At 31.1% G+C, this 24541-nt stretch overlaps 1 protein-coding gene across 7 annotated transcripts in view; it reads left to right on the plus strand.

Annotated features, from left to right (window-relative positions):
* The window catches only part of LOC139485859 (centrosomal protein of 135 kDa-like), a 44746-nt gene that overhangs the window by 5098 nt on the left and 15107 nt on the right, over positions 1 to 24541 (plus strand). For 3 of the 7 annotated variants that reach the window (XM_071270500.1, XM_071270501.1, XM_071270502.1), the window contains exons 4-9: positions 726 to 955; positions 16520 to 16648; positions 17956 to 18192; positions 20005 to 20070; positions 20754 to 20904; positions 23744 to 24018. In XM_071270500.1, coding sequence (XP_071126601.1) covers positions 726 to 955; positions 16520 to 16648; positions 17956 to 18192; positions 20005 to 20070; positions 20754 to 20904; positions 23744 to 24018 — 1088 coding nt within the window. Of the gene's footprint in view, positions 1 to 725; positions 956 to 7149; positions 7371 to 15189; positions 15498 to 16519; positions 16649 to 17955; positions 18193 to 20004; positions 20071 to 20753; positions 20905 to 23743; positions 24019 to 24541 lie in introns of those variants that run through there. The other 4 variants (XM_071270506.1, XM_071270505.1, XM_071270504.1 and 1 more) reach the window with 4 other exon arrangements.

Consider the following 24541-nt stretch of genomic DNA (forward strand, 5'->3'; position numbering starts at 1 on the left):
TTGCTTCTGTTTCTTTCCCCTCTCCTAAAAGTACCTTCCAGGTTGAAAATGTCTGACAACCAAAATGTACATGAAAAAACAGTGCAAAAAAATCAGCAAAGGTCAGTAAAAAATCGGAGATGTGTTTAGAATAATATTTCCCAATTTCAATAAAAATGTGCATTTTTCCCAATAAAAAACGGTAGAGGTAGTTTTGAAAAAGACAACAATATCACTGGTTCTGATGCAATTACGGTATGTCAAAATAGGCTCAGAAACACTGATAAAGTATTATAAACTTGCACATAAATAATTACATTTACATTAGGTCAAATGAACTATGGAATTGTTCTGAGATCATCTCAATGTTTGATAAGATGAAGTCTATTCTGAAATACACACAAAATGTTGATAACGAGTCCATGCATTGAAAAAATTTCTTAAGTTATTTATGCAATTTGGATAGACCTTTAAGTAGGTAATGAATAGAATGTGAGACTTTGAGGCTATTTTGCGAACATGAATTTAGCAGCTAATGCTCCATTACAGAGTTTGCGAAAAGTGTCAGTCCTCAGGATTTTACCACCAAAATTTTGCATAGGACTGACACAATTTTAGTATTTTTCAATATAATTAATAGTGAGGACCAGCAGATTTTCTTCAAGGACCACTAGGGAAAAAAGATTACGCGAACTCTGCCATTAATGTTTTACAGATTGTAAAATTTCTACGTTATTATATTTTAGGAGGTAAGAAAAAGACAATCCCATTCAGAAGACAGAGGATGGAAATAGACACTATAGTCCCAGAATCTGATGGTCCAAGTAGACTAGTAATCCCCAATCCCGAAGACCCGTACATTGCTGATCTACTACAAGTGGCTGATAACAGAATAGCAGAACTGGACCGTGAAGTGCGGAGGCTGAATGATGAAAAAGATATTACTGAAAGAAAAGTCAAGAACTTCAGAGAACAGGTAATTGTGCTTTTCGATTTTATGATGATGATGACGATGAGAGAGAGCTAGGTCTAGGTCAAAGTCAAAAGTCCTGGACCTTCCAGTACCAAATGTTAATTAGAACCCCTGACAATACAATGTATATGATATAATCATGATAATTGATATATTCAGTTTCCAGTATGAAAAGGGAGATTGTGAGATTTCATACCTTACTTATTTTGAGTTACAGTTATTTCACTTTGCTGCCATTTTGAAAGTCAATGTGTACAAATTTTCTCATTTTATTTTATGATGATGATGATGACGATGAGAGAGAGCAAGGTCAAATTTGGTCAATACTATTCAAGATTTTAATTTTTGATACATAAATGTTCACTTTTATTTAACTGTTTAATAGATTAAATACATTATAATTGTTATTTGGAACTTCTCTAGATCTGCACACACTGAACATTTGAATAGATTTTTATTAACTTACTTTATAATAATCATGAGCTTATTTATTGGCCATTATGACAAAAGTGGGTCGGAAATCATATCTGATATTCTTCCTCAGTCATCATTCCATCATTACCGATTTGAACAAAGAAATAACATGATGCGTGCCGTATACGGTGCAGGAAATGCTTACCCTTCCAGATCACCTGATTTCATTCCCGGTTTTTAGTGGAGTTCGTGTCGTTTCTTATTTATTAATTATAACTGTTGATGTAAATGTCCCTTGGTTTTGTGAGTCTTTGTTTACTCCTTGGTTTTGATTGGTATTGTCTTACTAGTAAGTATTTGATAATAGAAATGACAATTTGGAAAATAAGGTTAAACAATTTAAAAGAAAATAAATGAGAAGTTTTATTTAAGAATTACAAAAAAATGACATTTAAGCATCACTTACATCTTTTTCTGAATTTGTTAAATTTTCATGCCTTTAGAAATTTTGTCTTGAAAACAACTTTTCCTTGCTTTCATGTTTTTGTCTAAATCAATGCTCTCTGAAGATATATATTTTAACCTAAAACTTGTTGATTGATCAGGTTTAAGGGGAGCAGTGTTTTCCATTCGGCATTTAAGCCGGGTGTGCCGACCACCTTCTTTTGGAAGCCGACCACCTTTCGATTTTAGGAGGTGGTCGGCTTTTTTTTTCAAATTCCGGATTTTATTCGGTTCCGTACCGTTAAAATTTGAATACTAATCCCGCCTCGCTGATTTGTTTTCATTGACAAAGATGGCGTCCAATCGTCAAATTTCAATGTTATCATTTATCAATCGGGGGAAAAGAAAGGCAGATGACGATGACGATGAAGAAAATACCAGACCAAATAAGTTAAATAAAATTGATAGTAATGTTGAAGTTGTGGAAATTGAACAAAAATCAACCAAACAACGGAAAAGACACGCAAGTGAAGACAAATATGAGCAAGACTTCAAATGGCTTATAGTCACAGAGGAAGGATACTCCTGTTCTCTGTGCCAAAAATACGGCACAAAGGCAAGAAACAGGACAGAAACCTGGATCGAAAGGCCTTAAATCCATGCTGATGCATAAAATTGTAAATGAAAGAAGAGATAAAAGAGATAAATTTTTGAAAAAATCAAATCAAAGAATATAATTTGACAATTAATATGACTACTTCTATTTATAAATGTTTGTTCAACTCCATTAAATGTAAATATTATACTAATATTTATTTTTGTGACCCCACGTGCACCCACAGTAAATAAAAAAAAAACCGGTTGGACATTTTAAAAAAAAAACCACCCGCCCCGGTTGCAAGTTATTTTTTTAAAACACCCACCTTACATTAGTGAAAAAAGGAAAACACTGGGGAGACAACTTCAATATTTCTTTATTTACAAGAAATTACTAATTTTTGTCCAAATTGCTTTAGACAAAGGTGGCTGAAGGCGAGAGGTTGTATATGCTTTTCCATTGACACATTAGTTCCCAAGGATTTGAGAAATCATCTTGACATTTTATGGATTTTTCTAGCATTCAACAGGGTCTGGTATTTTGAACCCATTCCCAATGTAAAAAAAACATACATTTTCCTTAATTTTTGGGGCAAAATTTCCCAATGATGTCAAAATTCATTTTCATCTTCATAATTCTTGACAGTAAGTCATAATGTTTATTGTTTTCAATTGGTAATTTTTGTCAAAAGTAATCAAAAAGTAATGTGTAAATCTAAGTAAAAACATATCTGATAGACAAAAACAACATCAACAACAATGGATGCCCAAAAAAATGGAAATGTAGACATTACTTTACTGGATCACATTCCAGGAACTGATAAGTCTATGTCTAAATTTGTCGATGAAATAACAAAAAAACCAAAAAGGTTACAAATTTTAGCTTTTACATGTGTGCTTGAAGGACACATTTTTAGTCCAAGTGAGCTTTTCTCATCACTTGGCGTCCGTCATACGTCGTCGTTAACTTTTACAAAAATTTCTCCTCTGAAACTACTGGGCCAATTAAACCAAACTTGACCAAAATCATCATTGGGGTATCTAGTATAAAAAATGTGTCCTGTGACACGGCCAACCAACCAAGATGGCTGCCATGGCTAAAAATAGAACATAGGGTTAAAATATTCAAAATTGTCAACATCTTTCTGCTCTGAAATTTTCAGATGAATCGAACAACCCGTTGTTAGGTTGCTGCCCCTGAATTGGTAATTTTAAGGAAATTTTGCCGTTTTTGGTTATTATGTTGAATATTATTATAGATAGAGAAAAACTGTTAACACAGCAATAATGTACAGCAAAGTAAGACCCAAAAATAAGTCAACATGACCAAAATGGTCAATTGACCCCCTAAGGAGTTATTGCCCTTTATAGTCAATTTTTAACAATTTCCATAAAATTTGTGAATTTTTACTAACATTTTCCCCTGTAACTACTGGGCCAAGTTCATTACAGATACTGTAAATTCAGAAATTATTGCGAGGTTTTTATTATTGCGAATATTGCGACAGAATTGTAAACGCAATAATTAAAACTCGCATTTTGTCATATTTTAACTGAATAAAGCATGACTTTTCACAAAATCGTAAAAATTCAAATCGCATTTAAGTTGAAATTGACAAAATCGCAATAATAAATGCACGCAATAATTTCTGAATTTACAGTAGTGATAATTGTAGGCAGTAAGAATGTGCAGTAAAGTAAAGTCTACATCACCAAAACACAATTTTGTCATGAATCCATCTGTGTCTTTTGTTTAATATTCGCATAGACCAAGTTGAGCTAGTTTTTTTTTATACTAAAACAACTTTAAGTGCCTTGTTGTTCAGTTTAAAAAAAAAAAACAAAAAAAAACAGAAAATAAAATAAAATTCATTAAGTTTCTCACTTTATTTTTTACAAAAATATAATTTTTATAAATTTTAAAACACTAAAATTCACACCTGGTATATTTTATGTTTTTCCAAATTTCATTGAAAAAGACATTAAAAAATCCTAAAACTGGCCAGGGTCCTTTACCCCTCCAAAAAGTAGAAAAAAAACTGCATTTGGTCTAGTTAACCATTCTTAACTGAACCAGACTTATTTTTACTAAAAATCTACACATAATTCAACCAAAATTAAAAGTTTAACTGATCATTTGGTCCAGTAATGCATATTACTTAACTGGACCAAATCAATTATTACTGGAATTTGCCCAATGTCTGGCAACCTTGGAAATGATTGTTGGCAACAGCATAGCATGATGATGCATCATTGTCAACATTTGTTAAGTTTTCTGCTTGAGTTGGTTTGATAGGAACTACATTGTACTTACATTGTACTTGTGACTAATCAGTTATATTTTCTATAAAGTTGCATTTCATATCAGAACATAATGAACAAATCAGTAAAACAACTTTTATGTTTTTGTTGTTAAAGTATTTTAAAATTGAAAAATAAAAAGAAGTTAAAATGATAATTTTACATGAACATACTAAAGTTTTTAAACTGATTATTCAGTGATTTCTTTTGAATACTCAGAGGGACAATATAGCTAATTTAAAACCCATTGGTGGCCTTCTGCTGTTGTCTGCGCTTCGGTCGGGTTGTTGTCTCTTTGACACATTCCACATTTCCATTCTCAATTTTATGATATATGATATTATTGATATTTTAGGTTCAAGATGAAAAGGTAGATTGGGAGATTTCATACCAATTTTGAATTAGAGTTAATTCCCTTTGCTGCCATTTTGAAAGTCAATGTGCACAAATTCCTTCATTGATCAACATAGTTATATATAAATACGGTTTTTATACCCCCGCTTTGAAAAAGTGGGGTATACTGTTTTACCTCTTTCTGTCCAACCATCCGTCAGTTATTTCTTTTTTCGTCAATATTTTCTCAGGAACTACAATACAAGGATTTCTGAAATTTGGTTTCAGGGTTCATATAAGTCTGCTATACCGTGTGATGCCTTTTCAGATTCATCACTTGACAACTTCCTGATTACCAAACACTTGTATGATTTTAGACATGATAGCCAAATTGAAAATTTTCATCACATTTTTCTCAGGAACTACAATACAAGGATTTCTGAAATTTGGTTTCAGGGTTTATACATGTCTGCTATACCGTATGATGCTTTTTCACATTCATCACTCAACAACTTCCTTTTAATTGAACCGTAAATTATAAATAAATACAATAAATGAGTGACTTGCATATTTTTACACTATTAGAATTATCAGTGTCATTTAGTAAAGTCACTTAAATTGTGTATACAAACCATGTACTAAGATGATATTACTAGTTTTCACATGATTAGGTTCAGCCTATATATTATATTAGAAAAAAACAGAAAGATTGAGAAATAGTTAGATTTTTTTCTCCTCTCTAAAGTGAGAGATTTAACCTCCTGTCAGTTTACCTTGGCTTTCTTACAATATTGTATCCACGACGTGCGCTCACATAAAATGGAGCCTGGTCATTACAGAGGGTATACTGAATTCATCTTGTTTGTTTGTCAGTCAGAATAATCAGCACTTCATCCCTCAATAAATTATGTTGCAAACATGACTCAGCATTTGTATTTGGAAACAATTTATATTAAGTCATGATTTTAAAAACTTTAGGATGCACATATTTTTCAACTGGACATGAAGTTGTGCACTTGTATTATTTAGAGACTCGCTAACAACACATAAAACATGTCTTCCCCATGTATTCCTGTCTGATTGACAGGTTGTGTAACATACATTTTTATTCTATTGATATATAGTGTTATCTCTATTAATGATTTCTCAATGTTATATTTAGACTCTTGGTAAATATGGGTTAAAAAATATTAAATCCTGAATCCAAATATAATATTTTCATGTTCTAAAAAACTAAACTGACATGATTGACCTCAAAGAGTTCATTCATATAAATATATATATTCATCTATACAGTCATGACAGTAAACTATTCTTATTGGATAATTGATGTCACGAAAACTATAAATTATTGAATTTTAATGATGTAAATTTTTAAATAATTTTCTTCCCTAACAACTTGCTAAGTTCTGCTGACCTATCACTATCTAGAAAAGAATTAAGAAATTCAAGTTTGGTCGTAAAATTATCAAACTGTTTGTTGAATTTTCTAACACGGTGATCAACTCCCTTGGCGATACCATAAAAACTTTACAGATAAACGTTAGTGTAAACTTATAAGAACCTCTACATACTTATCGTTGCTGAAAAGTACGCAAACATTTTATTGATATGTACAACTGATAAAAATAAATCTCTCTCAATATATATTGATAGCTTTGTTCAAGACCAATACACAAATATTTAATCTGCAAAGCTCAACCACATTTTAAATTTGTCATGAAGGGTTTTCAATCTTCCCTATGAATACAAAATGCACCCAAATTATTGAAATTTCACTCTTAGGTCTTTTTCTTTTAAACAGTATAATATTTTATTCTTTTTAATTTGTTTTCATTTCATATAACCCTATAAAGTCTCTCTTTGTATAAGTTTACATAATTTAAAACTTAAAGGTATAGGCTTTTAACAGGTAACAAGATTGAGGGGCCATTTAAAGGGGGATTATAACACAATATTTAAATTTATTGATCAATGCTTTAATCAGATTTGAATAGGTCACTTGCTGACATAAACATAAACATTGACTTCATTAAATAGCCTATTCAAAATTTTATTTATCAAAATATTGATCGGCTTGTTGAAAGCCCCTCATGCATGGCCCCTGCATTCGTCAATAAATCCAAATCTATTACAAGTCGGTACATGAATGGGATAGGGGATATAGTATTTGTAGTAAGAAAGATCGAAGCGGGAATTTGTCACAGTATATGCATGTTAAATATTTTTCTCGACACACTAAGCCTAATCAAGAATTGTGGGTCATATTCCAATTTGAAGGACTTTTGGCGGGGCATAAAAAAAGTAGATTTCTAAAACTCCATTTAAGGTAAGTTTTCCATTTCATTGCAGATCTATATTTAAACAATGGTTTCCAATCATTGTATTGTCAATTATTTGTATAGGTTATTGATTTCATCCGAAATAGACATTTGTCTTTGTTTACTCGTTAATTTCCTCCAGGTTAATAACAGTGTCCTGTAATAGCAGGGAAAATACCTTGATTAATTAATAAAGAAGATGAAACGCTTATTGATTTTCAGTTATCACCTTGGCAAGAACTTTGTAGATATAATTTTGTATTGAATATACTTCATGTTAAATTGCATTGATTATAACAATATAATATTTGTTGTCTCTTTCCCTTTCATTTTAAGTTGATGCATTTTAAACCTAATACCTCTTTTTACAAGAATTTATATATATCATCAAAAGCAGATTTGCATATGCTCCATATTAACCATTGTTAAAGCAGATTCAATTTGAAGGCCTTTAAACTGTTTAAATTCCAAGTTTAGAATTTAAATTCAACTTTGCACTTGTCATATGCCATCAAATATTTATTAAAATTTGTGTAAATGCTTTTAACAGTTTTCTGAATTGGGAGCAATGATATCTATGCATTTACATGTACAATGTATTTGAATTAATTTTCCAGCAAAGCTGTTGGAAGGAGTTTGGATTTAAAAAATACATACATATGTAAACTAATATTCCCCCTAAGCCAGCATGTATCAGTTCCTGTCTAAGGACTACTTAAAAATCATTTAAAATTCAAATTGATTCAATAGAATTTTAATTATGAATGACTCTTAATTTTATGATATCATAATCTTGTGCAGGTTTAAGCATGATTCAAAATTGTCTGTTTAGGGCAAGTTGACAAAACTTCCCTTTCACTATTTATTGAGAGGTGTGAAAAATATAGATGCTATTAATAATTCATGACAATAGTATGTATGATTTGCATGAGCGAAATTATGAGTATTAAGAAATAAGGATACAAACATGTTTTTGCCCCTTCCTTAAACAAACAAGTTCTGCCTAGTAAGTTCATAACATAACCCCCCTCCCCCTTTCCTGACAGTTTTCTATTTAAAAGTGAAATTAAGTGAAGATGAAATGATGTGAAATTCATTTAGACTGCATCATGGATCTGCATGATTTCTACCATGTGTACCTCACCAGTAAAATCTCCCTACTGTTAACAGGTTAAAAAGCTTGACACATATCAAAATACATGTATATATGCATATTATGCAGTTATGTGCACTGCATGGATCAGGATGCAGAGATGTTGATGTCCCTAAGATACAGGCGTTTTTAATTCATTGACAATATAATTTGAAAAAAGAAAATCTCTGCAACTCTGCAATGCATACAGTCTAACCTTATTTATCCGAGCAGAAAAATATGTCAAAATACTCATCAGGCATGATTTCAGAATTTGATGAAATAGGGGGGACAGAAAGGGGGTTCCTTTTCAAATAGAAGCAGAAGAAGAGGATCTTTATATTTTGAAACAAAAAATACAAAATTTTATCTTTATACATTAAAAAAAAAATGTTTATGGGGGAGGGGGAGAGGGCTGTATGGATCCATGCCTGCAAACTTTGTCATTTGCTAATATACCCATGGACAGCTAACTTCTGCGTACTGAAATTTAACCTTAGAATCTTTGAACAAATTATCAACTCTGGAGTTGCAAGTTCTAGCACCTCACAAGGCAGCTGTGTTTGTATTCTCTCTAGACCTCTTGCTTCGATTCCATCAATAAAGCTGCCAGCCAAGATATAGCCATATAGTGCTGAAATTGGCTTAAAAAACAACAATCAATCAATCGCCAAACCTATCACATGTATGAAATGCATAGGTAATCAAAAGGGAAAACTACCTTTTTGGGGGGCATTTAGCTTGATTATTATATTCTCTTTCATCGTTTAAGAAGTCCCTAGACACCTACGGGTGCGGGAATTCTCGCTACATTGAAGACCCATTGGTGGCCTTCGACTATTGTCTGCTCTATGGTCGCTTTGACACATTCCCCATTTCCTTTCTCAATTTTATTCAGTCACTGTTTTATATCTAATACACTGAAAAGAATCCATATATTGCATATAAGTACAACTGTACAAATACATACATGTATTTGAAATACCATGTCAATAATATGACTAATTGAATACCATATATTGGTACAGGATTCCAAGGTGTCACTGCAAATGCCCCAAAATATTCAATAAAAGTCAATTTAAATGTAATGAAAATTATAACATGATTTGCAATATGTAGGTAGGTGGGGAGATCTGATAGGTTGTAAAGTTGATTGATTAGCAAATATTTGTTTGTGTTCAAATTTAAATGCTTTTATTAGGGTTTTTGTCTGTGTTTTGTAGAAATTGAACTTTTGGAGATAAAAGTAAACAATGTACAAGTCAAGTGTGCTGAAATAATTGTTTATAAATTTTTATGGCTGTTTGAGTTATGTGTATGTTTTAAATATGAATTTAAGGAGCTTGTAAAAAAATTACTGATATTACTCCTGGAGGGGTTGGTTGGTGACCTTATGCATGTAAAAAAATTCTTCATTTATACATCTATCTTTAACATCAATGACAGTCCAAATTTAGTTGATCAGCCTTCAACAGAACCTGTGTATTATTGCACACATCAGTGGCAGATCCAGGGGGCGAGTTTCGGGGTTGGAACCCCCCCCCCCTTTTTTTAACGATCAATGCATTTGAATGGGGACATATAGTTGGACCCCCCCCCTAATTGGACCTGTATTGGGACCCCTCCCCCTTTTTAAAATGGCTGGATCTGCCCCTGCACATCCAATTCATTTGAACTCTGGTGGATATTTGTCTCATTGGAAACCATAACACATCTCCATAAAGATAAAGTATTGTTTAATTTGCTCTTTCCTAATCATGTCTGAAATATTTGCCACTGGATTAGATAGACAAAAATCAATCAATCTTATACAGGTTCTTTTTTGTACAAAAAAGGAAAATAAAGATTTAGAATTACCAATTACATGTACTATTCAAACTTCGAGTTATATTGCAAAAAATCATTTATTTGTACTGGCTTATTTTAAGGAACTATATAGCTCTTCAAACCATCAAGCATGAAAAAAGGGTGTATGATTGATTGTTAAACAAAATCATGTATCAAAAGATAGTGTTCAAATTAGCATTAAAGTTAAAACTTTTTGTTATATATAGGTGGTATGGCTATACAAACGTAATTGGATTTGACTTCAAATTATTTTCATTTGGCCGTAGTCTTTTGACTGATAGCAGATTTTTTGCATTTAAATGTTTTCCTTTATATTTTTTGAACATTCTTATATCAAGTGCTGTTCAACACTCGCCTGGCATTGAAAAAGGGACACAGCTAGCCGGTTTCTAAAAGTAGTAGTGGACGGCCACGAAACAATAAGATATAAGTAGAAGATATTAGAAGTCATTATGATTGCCACAATTTCTAATGTGTATTGATGTGACATGTTTGTACATTTTTGTTTAATAAAATCGGCAGCTCAGAAAATACACAAGCAGCAAGCTAGTCGACAAACTGAAGGTGGTGTGGTCACTTGTAGTTAATGAAATCCTGGTCATTTGGTCTTGGAATGGTTGTCTCAAACATGCAGGTTATTGTCCCACATGTCCTTATTTGAAAAAGAATTTTTTAAATGTGGAAATTTGGTATTTTTATGCATTCATTCTGTCATTTTAAAAGTCCCTTACTTATTTAGTACATTATAATTCCTCTGAATAAAACTTTTACCAATTATCACCTTTTTTGCCAAATAAATAGTTTTATATTTGAATGTCAAATCTAATTCAATTGATTTTCAATAAAAACTTTGATATAAAAAGATGTATTGAATTGCTTTAAATATCTCAAGTCAGCATATCATTATCACAAATTTTTCAACTGAAAAAAAATATAGATATGAAATCTACATTCCTATTGTCAGTTTCAAACTCATTCCTTATCCAAGCATAGACAAGCTATTAAATTTTGTTTTTATCAGTACTTAGGCTGTTATAAAAACGAAATTATTTTGGATAATATTACATTTTGATATTGTCCATTCAAGTGGTAAATATATCTTTCATGTGTATTTAAACTTTAAAATGTTTGTTTATTCTTTAAACATGTTAAAAGATATGTCACATTGAAATGTACAACTGAATAGAGGCCCATTTTTCCTGATATCGTGTTAGCAACTCACTGACGTAAGTTAAGTTCGTTAAAACGGGATATAAATCATGGCTATAAAAATTTCAATGTTTGAACATGCATAGATATGCCACACATTTGGTTATCAATATCTCAGATCCATTTAAATCCAAATTGCTTTCATTTTTTAACGCTGTAAATAGTCTTGTTCAATGTTATGATAAGTATTTTGAGATAAATGCATTTTCTTTTGCTTCTCTTGTTCAAATATGATATTTTAAGATCAATTCAAAGGCATACATTTTTTTTTTTTACAGTAATGCAGTAAAGAGATTATTTGAATGCAAATGAACAATGAAGAAAAATCATTTACATATAAATATATTAAATGCACCTTTTTTTAAAACAGACAGATGACTTTTTTGCTCTAAAATTCATTTATTAATCAGATATATTTAGAAATCCTTGCAGTTTAAAATCTTATTTAGAATTCAAAATGAGTTGTAGGCTTAGATAGTGATTTTAGATGTATTTTCAAAAGTTAAACTGACATCAAATTTGACCATTTGTCTAACACAACATTTTCTAAATGTCTTTTTCAGTTATAAATACATTTAAAAGTTCAATATTTAATATCACACATGAAACTGTACCCTCGCAGCACTAGAGGGTGCTCGGAATAACGGAGGGATCTATGTACATACATTATTTTAATATATAGCTCATGGCCACATATTTTCTGTGATTAAATAAACATGAATCACTCCATTGTTTACATTTTAAGATAGACGATGGACAAGTTGTTTAGTTCAAATATTTTATTAACAAAATTATATAACATCAATTTGAATTAGAAAGTACTAAGCCTTTATGCTGTAGATATGTGTATTTTGGTGTGAACTAATGTTATTGTATTTACGAAAGATTGTATTTTCGGGGGGAACTTAATTTCACGGTTTAATCATGCAAGTTCTGCATCCAAGTCGATCTGTTGTGAAATGTTAATTGTCACTTCAATTATGGTTTACTTATATCCCTTATCAATGAAGTTTTGTACCCTTCGAATGATAATGAATCTTCAGTTAAACCCCTTCCCCCTAAATGATCTCAAGCTGATGTAGGATTAGACATCCCAAATAATTTACAGTGCATAAGTCAATTATCAGTGATAAATTTTCTTGATTTTATTTGGAGCATCAAGATAATCAAAATGCTTTTTTTTTGGATATACAAATGGTCTAGTATCTATTAGTTGGTAATGATATAAAAATAAATCAAATTATGATTAACAACCATGTCAAAAAAAAAAAAAAAAAAGAAAGAAAATGACACTTTATAAATATTGGATTAACACCTATCAGGAACACTCAAACATATTTTTTAAGTCAAAGATATATAAATCCATGGAATACCTATGTATGAGATAAGGACAGATAATTAAGCTAATCTGCAATCAATTCCATCTTCATGTCAATTGTATATCATATACTGTGTTACAACTCCAGATTCGACTGATTAGGACAGGTAACATACTAGGCCTACAAAAACTGAATTACTTATTCTAGGTGGCCAAGTGGTCTAGAGCGATGGACACTGAGTCCTGACAGTGTTTTCTCTTGTTCTAAAAGTTTGTCACACTTCAAGACTATCTGATTTTAAAATGAGTTGAAAAGTTTAAACACCTTTTGAAAATCTGCTTGCTTGCAACTTTCTGTCTCAACCTTAAACACATGAATCATGGATATTATTGAAATAAGTATTTGAATATTCAATAGAGACTGTTTTATTAAACTGTTACAAACTTTGTGCAATCATCGACGTCTAGCTGGTACACATACATAATGTATAGGATTGTCAACTCCATGTTCAGACGTGTTTAATAAATTCTCGTTTAAAGTCATTTACCGAATGACAAATTTACATTTTAGATCCACAAGTATTGATATTGTATAGGACCAATTTAAAATTAATTTCGTATTAATCTGCGTTGACCTGGAGTGGCTTAGGTTATCTGTACCTGTTTAAAACCCTCTGCAAATTTAATAAATGTCGTGTGAGTGTTTATGGTCCATTTATGATGTCTTTGGTGTATAACAGATCTTTGCTTATCTAAATTAGTTGTGAAGTTGTAAACGTGTTACGGACTTGTAGTTTTGTTGAAGTAGTTCCCAGAACATTGTTTTTATCTGAATATTTCCCAAAGAAGTGGAGCAGATATTTTTCACAGCATACATATTTACAATTAATTAAAACGCTCCTAGACCCATTGGTGGCCTTTGGCTGTTATCTGCTCTTTGGTCGAGGTTGTTTTCTATGTGACATATTCCCCACCTCCATTCTCAATTTTAAAGTCTGGGTATGAACAGATGAATAAAAACAGGTGTTTAAGGCAAGCATTATTGAAAGACTGCAACCTCCACCCACCAGCAAAATAATGGCATAATAAAGCTTTCTATGGATTCGGTATAGACACAAATATTAAGTACAAAACATAAGTTCTAGAGAGTTTTCAACCAAATATATATGCAATTGATCTTTTGGATAGAAAAAAACAAATAAAAACCTACTTAATTAAGTTTGATTGTAAGTTGCATAATGTCCAGTGGCATATATTTCAGGCAGGTTCAGATTGATATTGAATTAAGAACTATTGTTAGTCATTCAGAATATAAAGTCAATTGATAAAAATGAAATAGATGAAATGCAGGAACTCTTTAATGAAATATGTAGGGGGTGGGGTGAAAATAAGGTGGTGGTGGTGAGGGGGGGGGGATTATACAATATACAATACATTTTACCTGGTTAGCTACAGAAATAGTTCTTTAACTTGACAATCAATTAGTGTTCATAAGATGAGCTAAAAATTTGGTAAAAAAAATCTAAAAATTCACAGATATTATAGAATTTATTTTATTTAATGACAGATTTGTGTATGAATAATTAATTATTTGTTGGTATAACAATAGTCTTTTGTGTCGTTGAATTTCTACAGCAATCCAATATGTGGCTTATATAAAATAAGGGATTGAATATTTTATGTTGTAAAATGACATTATATTATTTTTCGGTCATATTCTTTGAAAGGTTATAAATTTGCATTGCTTAACTATTTATTTCTTAAAACTTTATGCTGAACTGAAAAGGGATGGGCATGTAATATTTAAGAAAGCAATAAATAGTTTAATAGTTCAAACAATAAAAAATATATACATATTTGAAAATACAAAAATCATTTTATGGTGAGTGGTTAAAAACATAAATGATCATGACATTTTTATATTGATCATTGTTGATCAATGTCCACCCATAAAGAATAAATGAAAAGTTTAAAATAAACATAATCCATGTTCGATTGGTGTATTTACAACTGAGTGTACTTAAACCCAGGTGAAGAATTATGCTTGCTTGTGTATTTGTATTTTAAATTGTATGAGCATAATTTGTAGTTTAAAACTAACTGAAATTCAATCTGCAATTCTATATTAAAACAGAATTTGCTTATTGGTATAAAACAATTTCAAGATAACTTTGTCAGATAGAAATAATTTTCAATAGAAAACAATGTTACTTTAAATAACTTAATCCAATCAGTGGTTAGTTTCCAATTACTAGTTGTGAATTTCAATTGTTAATTAATGAAGTTGAACTATCAAAGCTGGGGTTAATGAGGTATGGCTGATTTTGTTTTAAGTGGCCAAAACCTTAATTTGACATAATTAACTTCTCTTGCTCATTTGCATGTCTGAACAAAATGCGAAATGTTGATTTCAATTAGAGAAATGAAAATGAAATTAACATGACATCGTATATATTGGATAGATATTATAACGGGAGGGTAGTGTCACAAAAACCTCCCAAAATGCATAGGCATCAAAGTTTGAGGTCTGATTATAACAGACCAAGGGAATCATCTAGGGAGAGATTATTTCTTGAGCCAGGAGCTAGGCCGAGGGAATGTAAAGAAAGATTATTTCTAGAGGCAGGAGTGAGTAAAAAATGTTGCAACGATAAAAACTTTTAAAGAAATATTTTGAAGAATAGATTTCAGATTTTATCACTAGCTAAATTAATATTTTAGTTTTGGTGTATATAAATTTTGAAGAAAAAATCAAATAATTTAAATTTGCACATGGAACAATTTTTTTTTATAAGTTAACATTTAATATTCTAAGCAAGGATTTGTATAGTATATATTACTATAACAAATCCTTGTTCTAAGCAAAATCTTTTTATTACTGTACAAGTAAAAGCTACAGACTCTGAGTATGTTGCTTTAATCTAATTAATACTATAGTTTTTGCTAGATATTTTTCATTTTTTATGAACATATAAATATGACAAAAGATAGTTTTTATTTCATATATATACATAATTAGCATTAAAAGGGTTTTAAATTTGAATTTATAACAGAAAATAGGTTTCTTTTGTATGATTTGACAAAAAGATTTTATCTCTAAGTTGAAAGGCTAGACCTTGAAAAGCATAAAAAATAGTCTATTGTTTCAGTTTGACAAAGACACTATTTAAATTTCACATGTTTGAAGGTTTTAAATGTGTATTGAAATTTTAAGGCAGGTGTAATATAATTGTGGTTTTAAACTTGGTACAAATTTACAAAAGTGACCAAAGAGTCCTTGTGTTTTGTTTATTTATTTTTTTTGCATGTTCTCAATTTATAAGATATATATCATTAATAACAGAGCTCCCTTAGTGTTCTAGTTTGTATTGCTAATCCTCATTTAGAAAGTACTTGTTGGAGCTTTTATGATCATGATCATGATCATGATGCACCAAAACTACACCCTGTATAAAGATATAATTGAAAGTTCATGCTGTTTTCCAACATATTTAGCATAGTGAAATAGGTCAAAATTTCATTTAATTTGTCAGAATTCACACATAGATAAAAGTGTGAAAATTAGATATAAGATGAAAAGGCATAGAAGAAAGTCTTGGAAATAATTAAAATTTACAAAACAAAAAAATAAATTTTCAATTTTGTTTCAGGTTGATAGAAGAGATGAAGAAATAGAAAGACTGAACAGAATGTTGGACGGAGGAAGACCTTCAGATGTCGTGGCCCTGGAGGCCCGGAACAGGGCTAACGAGAGGATGATCTCTCATCTTAATATACAGGTGAATAAATATGCAGTACTTAGGATTCTACTTTTTTCTTGAGTTCTTATTGTGAATTCGAAGTAATTAATGGTTTACTGCAAATGAAGTGCAAACATTTTCCGTAAGTTTGTATTGGGAAGTTTTTAAAACTACAAAATGAATGATCTACAAACATGACAAAAATGGCAATATTTTCCTTATCCACCAAAATTTGAAACTAAGTAAGTAATAGATTCCATAGTAATTTATACCATACCAGTAGCAGTGAAATATGCAATATACCAAAATGATCACACATCAATTCAAAGAATAGATGGGAAAACAAAACCTTGAATTTTGTTCACAGGATATAAAAAATGTCCCATTGGTAACAAATTTTACATCCTGCATGAGGTCATCTATAGCAAGCCATTGTTTCAAAAAGCTTGCTGACTATGATGAAAGCAAATTCACCTCTTCAGACTCATGTAATTGACCCATTTATTCATGTTTGAAAGGGGTCTTTGTGCACATGGCAAAGTGTTGTAGGTAATTCATCTACCGGGTACTCACTAGCCTGTCAGCACAGAGATTGAGAGTTCCAATCCTGCTTGTGGCTAGTTTGGACTCAGATCTTAATTAACTTGGATTGCAACTTTTCCTGCCCAAGTTAAGTGGTTCTCTCCAGTTAGGCCAAAATTAAAAATATGTTTGTTTCCCCTCCCCCACCCGGGTCAAAGATAAACCCCCGGGTCAACAAATTATTTTCCACAAAAAAATCGAAATTATTTTTTTCCTGAAAATAATTTGTTTCCATTTTTGGAAAGTGCTTGAAAGCAGAAGGATTGATAATCTAAATAAATACACTCAAATTGAGCACAAACAACTGATAAGTGGCCTGGACTGGACAAGTCAAACCATTCATGTGACCATGCTATGACAATCACATCCAGTTAAAAAAAAAAAAAAAAAAAGAACCTGCCTTCCTGGTCTGTTTACAAAGGGTAGACCCGGGGGAGGGGAGACAGACATTCTTTTAAATGTGGCCTTATTTGCTTCCTACACCAATGAAACTGCCCACCATGGTAAAGGGAGGAGTGTTTGAAATGGCATTAAACACCAAATTAAGCGTAGTGTAACTTGGTGGTTTGCTGGAAATAAAAACTGACAACATCACGTTTAGAAAAAAATTAATCTTAAATACCAATATATTTATCAGACTTTTGTCTAGTAAAAATCTCATTTTACTTGTCAGATAAGAATATTCTGGTATGAATTATCTTTTGTAAGTGAGGTCTACAAGAACTCTGGATATGTATCTTACTTTCTGATTATTTTCTTTACAGATTGACTTTTTACAACAAAAGAATAGAGAAATGGATCGAAAGATGAACGAAGCTTTGGCAACGAGAGATGAGTATGAAAGCATGTCATCCAAAATGAATTTAAAAACAAGACAATTAGAAGCTAAGAATAAAGAATTGGAATATGACCTCAATGATGTTGACCGCATGGCCAAGCGTCTGCAATGCGACAAAGAAATTGTTGTAAAAGAGGCAGACAGAGAAATGACAGAGGCAAAGGTAAATTGGTCTGAGTTATAGAACATAATGCATTCTGGGTCAAAAATTTAAAAGCATATACAATCATAACATTGTTGTGATAATAGTGTCTTACACAATGGAAATTTAACAAATGAAATGTTGTTATTATCATTTTGGCTACAAACAAGTAGTCTCATACATTCTGAAACTGAAAATTCCATTCATAAAAGATGGATTGAAGCAAGATAAAAAAAAATCTGTCTCTTTTCAATAGAATTAACTCAAGAACTTTATTGCAACCCAGCAAAACTAATTAAATTGGTCTTTTTTTCAATAAAAATAAATGGGCAAGGTATTTATTTCATTTGCAACTTGTAAAAATTTCTGGGAACTACTTACCTTGAAATATATGTCATAGAACAAAAAGAATGTGTTGGCCTACTAATAGTTCATGTAGGTGATGTAGAAGAAATGTAGGATTTCAATATTCTAAATGTACAAAGTTCAAGATTAATTATTTTAGATATGTTGTCATCTGGTAAGATTATTAGAAATATGTATAATATTACATGCATGCATGTAAAATGCAGGGTTTATGCATGTAATGTGCAAAGTTAATTTCAATGCTTTTTAAATCTCAATGATTAGACGCATGTTTTTTTATAGATAGTAAATAATAATCAAGGACTATTAAAATTTGATCTATGTTTTTCAAAAAATATGATTAGTTGCAATTGGTATGTAGCAAAATATAACGTACACATCAAAAAAATATATTTTAAGTTGTATACAAGATCTAGAGTTAAAACTAATGAGTATATGTCCAGTTATCAAGGTTGCACTGCAGACTGGGAGATTATATATTTAATATACATGCATGATGTTAATTAGTTGTGGTTAAAAGAAGAAATAACTGTCCATGCACAGCAGATATAATTTATGTGTGTGCTTAATTAGTGTTTTGATCACTGTAGTTTTTTAAAAATAAAAAAAATATATTGAAATGTAAAGCATGATCTATTTAGCATCAGACACATTCTTCCATTTCATGCAGTAAAGATATTAAAGATATGCAGTAAAGAGATGTTTTAAAAGCTCTTCCTTGGGAGGGTTTGAATGGACTTGTTGGGTTGTGGGTCATTTACGAGATGTACAGAAGAATATAGAAATTAATACAATAAAATTATGTTTGTTTTTGGGACATACCAACCTTTTCTACATTCTCATATTTATTATACCCCCGCTTTAAAAAAGGGGGGTATACTGTTTTACCTCTGTCTGTCAGTCCGTCCGTCAGTCCGTCCGTCCGTCAGTCAGTCCGACCCATGGTCACATTTTTCTCAGGAACTACACATCCACCCTTTCTGTAATTTGGTATCAACATTTATATATGTCAGCCATACCGTGTGATGCATTTTCAGATTCATCACTTGACAACTTCCTGTTTACCGAACACTTGTCTGATTTTACACATGATAGCCAAGTTGAAAATTTTCGTCACATTTTTCTCAGGAACTACAATACAAGGATTTCTGAAATTTGGTTTCAGGATTTATATAAGTCAGCTATACCGTGTGATGCGTTTTCAGATTCATCACTCGACAACTTCCTGTTTACCGAACACTTGCATATTTTTACACTATTAATATTATCCACTTGCGGCGGGGGTATCATCAGTGAGCAGTAGCTCGCAGTTTCACTTGTTTTGATGGAATAGCCCTGAATGTGTATGTAAAGTTTGCTGCTGAACTTAATGGGTCAATCAGTCAATTAATTTATAAATGTTCAGTTTTTTAGAAATAGCCCTTTCAAGGATGCTTAATATTGATACATGTTGTTTTATGTTTTCAGGATGAATTGGAAAAATCTCGCCATGAGCTTGAAGATTTGGACCAAGTAGTGGCTGAATTGAAAGCTGTAAGTGGGATAGATTTAGATTAATATATATAATAATTGAGTTATCTGTTACTTGGCACAAACTTTACTTTTTACTGTAAACTTATTGCCTTTGTTTGATAATCAAAAAGGGGCCATGATGACTAAGTCTAGGTTATCGAACAACTGTATCATTAGCCAGTCAACACTGAGCTTGTGAATTTGAATACTACACAGATTAGGTGCATTGGCGTCTATCTAAATTGACTTTGATTGTACAACAAATGGATGTTTTTAACGACCTTGACTGGTTATACAGCCCTTGCACGGTTGGCTTTGATTGTCAGTTTCCCTACTGAAGGTCATGGTTCTATCTGGGTACTCCTGCTTTCTCCACCAATCAAAAACTGACCCCACCAAATACATGTAGCACAATTGGGTTGAAAGTGGTGTCAAATACCAATTAATAAATCAGGCAATCTACTTCTTTGCCATGTGTAAAATTCTAAAATTGTTCAGGCTGCCTTATAAATATTTCAGTTCACTTCTAGCAGTGTCAGACTTTTATAATATATATATAAATGATTTTGTGATTTTATAGGGTAACCAGTCCTTATCTAGACAGCAAGCTGAACTTGTTCATGCTCCCTTATAAATATTTCAGTTCACTTCTAGCAGTGTCAAACTTTTATAATATATATATAAATGATTTTATGATTTTATAGGGTAACCAGTCCTTATCTAGACAGCAAGCTGAACTTAAGCAGCAGTTATCTGTAAAGAATGGCGACCTGCTGCGTCTCGAGGAATTGTTAGACAGAGTCACTGAAGACAAGAAGAGGATCAGTCATAGAGTCAACAAACTTATGACTAATGGTAGGGATTATTTTACAAACTTATGACTAATGGTAGGATTATTTTACAAACTTATGACTAATGGTAGGGATTATTTTACAAACTTATGACTAATGGTAGGATTATTTTACAAACTTATGACTAATGGTAGGATTATTTTACAAACTTATGACTAATGGTAGGGATTATTTTACAAACTTATGACTAATGGTAGGGATTATTTTACAAACTTATGACTAATGGTAGGGATTATTTTACAAACTTATGACTAATGGTAGGATTATTTTACAAACTTATGACTAATGGTAGGGATTATTTTACAAACTTATGACTAATGGTAGGGATTATTTTACAAACTTATGACTAATGGTAGGGATTATTTTACAAACTTATGACTAATGGTAGGGATTATTTTACAAACTTATGACTAATGGTAGGGATTGTTTTACAAACTTATGACTAATGGTAGGGATTATTTTACGAACTTATTTGTCATGTTTGTAGAACTTTAGATTTACTATGGACTTACATTTACTGTAAATTCAGAAATTATTGCAAAAATGTGACAGGGTTATAATCGCAATAATTAAAACTCACATTTATGAATTAAACAGTATTTTACTCAATAAGCAATTAAAATTGCTTTTTAGTCTAAAATACCAAAATCGCAATAATAAATACATGCAATAATTTCTAAGTTTAACAGTTTTCTTCGTGAATACAAATTTCATATTGTATGTTTATGTTTTTTTTATTTTATGGTTTTGCCTAAAACTTTATTTAAGTCTACAGAAAGTGTGTGCTTTGTTGAACATTAGAACTTGCGGTTAAACATTTCCCATGAAATCAATAAAAATTGGTACCCAACGAATAGTAATGAATCCATAGTAGTGGGAAATTAATTACTGTGGATTCATATTTTCGTGGGTTTCGTGGTTACAGGAAAACCAGCAAATTAAATGTTCAACGAATTACAAATATCATATAGGCTTTGTATACAGAGATTGCTAAACAACGAAATCAAATATCCACGAAAATTGATATCCACGAAAATAAATGAATCCACAGTATATTTTGAAACAGAAAACCAGTACCCTATACATAAAAAAGACTATTCAACATTAGCGTGACAATATTGAAATTTAAAAATAAAAAATCTAGCCGAAATAAATATACAAAACAACAGTGAAACCGCTTTAAATATAGCAACCATATAAACCCACACATAGAAGAGTGAAATTGAAAGGAACAAACAAGACTAAACAACAACAAAACAGCAGTGGGTTAAAAATATCACATTCTTTGAAAGAATATGTTTTGATATACATCATAAGAATAAAGATTATACAGATATACTGTAAAAGCACAAATTTTCGTGGGGGATTTAATTTCGTTTATTTCGTGGATAAGAAGTATCCACGAAATTAAAACCCCAACGAAAATTTAACTGTAGATACACATTATTTTATGATCTGACTAAATCTTATTGACATTATATAATTGATGAACATAAATGCAGACAATGAAATAAATAGGTTAATTGATTAGACATTGATATTCAAAGGTTTTCTTTAAGTCAGATGATAATCCTAATCCTTTGTTTGTACAGTAATTAATAATGATCAAGAACTGTCAATCAATGTCATTTAACAGTCTAATGTGTCTGTAATGCCCTCAAGTCGTAATACATTTATCACACAATCATTGTCCTTGAATAAAACATCAAAGGTGTGTAACAGCCAATTAGCGTATGCAGGTTACAACACTTGATTAGTGCTCACTGTTACTATGAAATGCAATTATTGATTTTTCCCAACGGCAAAAGTTCACATCAGTTTTATTGAGTTTTGTCAATTATAAAGTGACATTTGTATAATTTTTTTCTAAACTTAAAAACCACGAAAATTAATCCCCACGAACTTACTTTTGGATACAAAACCACGAAATTTTAACCCCACGAAAAATTAATGTTTATACAGTACATCATAAGAATAAAGTTTATACAGATATACATCATATGAATAAAGTTTATACAGATATACATCATATGAATAAGTTTATACAGATATACATAATATGAATAAAGTTTATACAGATATACATCATATGAATAAGTTTATACAGATATACATCATAAGAATAAAGATTATACAGATATACATCATAAGAATAAAGTTTATACAGATATACATCATAAGAATAAAGTTTATACAGATATACATCATAAGAATAAAGTTTATACAGATATACATCAGATGAATAAAGTTTATACAGATAGACATCATAAGAATAAAGTTTATACAGATATACATCATATGAATAAAGTTTATACAGATAGACATCATATGAATAAAGTTTATACAGATATACATCATATGAATAAAGTTTATACAGATATACATAATATGAATAAAGTTTATACAGATAGACATCATAAGAATAAAGTTTATACAGATATACATCATATGAATAAGTTTATACAGATACACATCATAAGAATAAAGTTTATACAGATAGACATTATATGAATAAAGTTTATACAGACAGACATCATAAGAATAAAGTTTATACAGATATACATCATATGAATAAAGTTTATACAGATATACATCATATGAATAAAGTTTATACAGATATACATCATATGAATAAAGTTTATACAGATAGACATCATAAGAATAAAGTTTATACAGATATACGTCAGATAAATAAAGTTTATACAGATATACGTCACATGAATAAAGTTTATACAGATATACATCATATGAATAAAGTTTATACAGTTATACATCATATGAATAAAGTTGATACAGATATAAGTTTTTGTTATTTTTTATTCTATATTTTCTTTTGAAATCAGAAAAGGAACTTGTGTTAGAGATTGAAAGACTGAAGAAAAAGAACGGTCCAGCACTAACAAAAAAAGGCAAAACTTCTAGTAAACTTGATGCCTTCATACGCAGCATTGAAGAAGAGAGAAATTATTACAGAGATCAGGCAGATGCTCTCCAAAAAATGTTACGAGGAGAGATTCCAACCAGAAGTCGAAGTCCTGTAAGGTCAAGGTCATCTTCTAGAGCAGGAAGTCCGGTACGGGAGGCTGCAGGAACACCTACCTCAAAATCTGATAAAAAGGTTTGTATATGAGGATAAAATTGAGAAAGGAAATGGGGAATGCGTCAAAGCGACAACAGAGGAAGGTCACCAATGGGTCTTCATTGTAGAGAGAATTCCCGCACCCGTAGGTGTCCTTCAGCTGGCCCCTAAAAAATATGTATACTAGTACAGTGATAATGGACGTCATACTAAAATTATACACAAGAAATTAAAATTAAAAATCATACAAGACTAACAAAGGCCAGAGGCTCTTGACTTGGGACAGGCTCAAAATTGTGGCGGGGTTAAACATGTTAATGAGATCGCAACCCTCCCCCTGATGGCTTGAGGGGGGGGGGGGGGGTGGCATCAGGATTCACAAGTTGATTTTTTTGTCAATCACAATTCACAGAAAATAAATTTCCATGATCACGAATGAGGAAAATATAAAATAAAAAAAATCTGTACAAAAAGGGACCATGATAGCGAAAATGCGTGGATCACGAAGAACGAAAATAACCCATCAGGGCCCTCTACATTAGTGTCCTTTGGTCTCTGACAC

This window comes from Mytilus edulis, chromosome 8 (assembly GCF_963676685.1).
Source record: "Mytilus edulis chromosome 8, xbMytEdul2.2, whole genome shotgun sequence".
In the NCBI taxonomy this organism is placed as follows: Eukaryota; Metazoa; Mollusca; class Bivalvia; order Mytilida; family Mytilidae; genus Mytilus; species Mytilus edulis.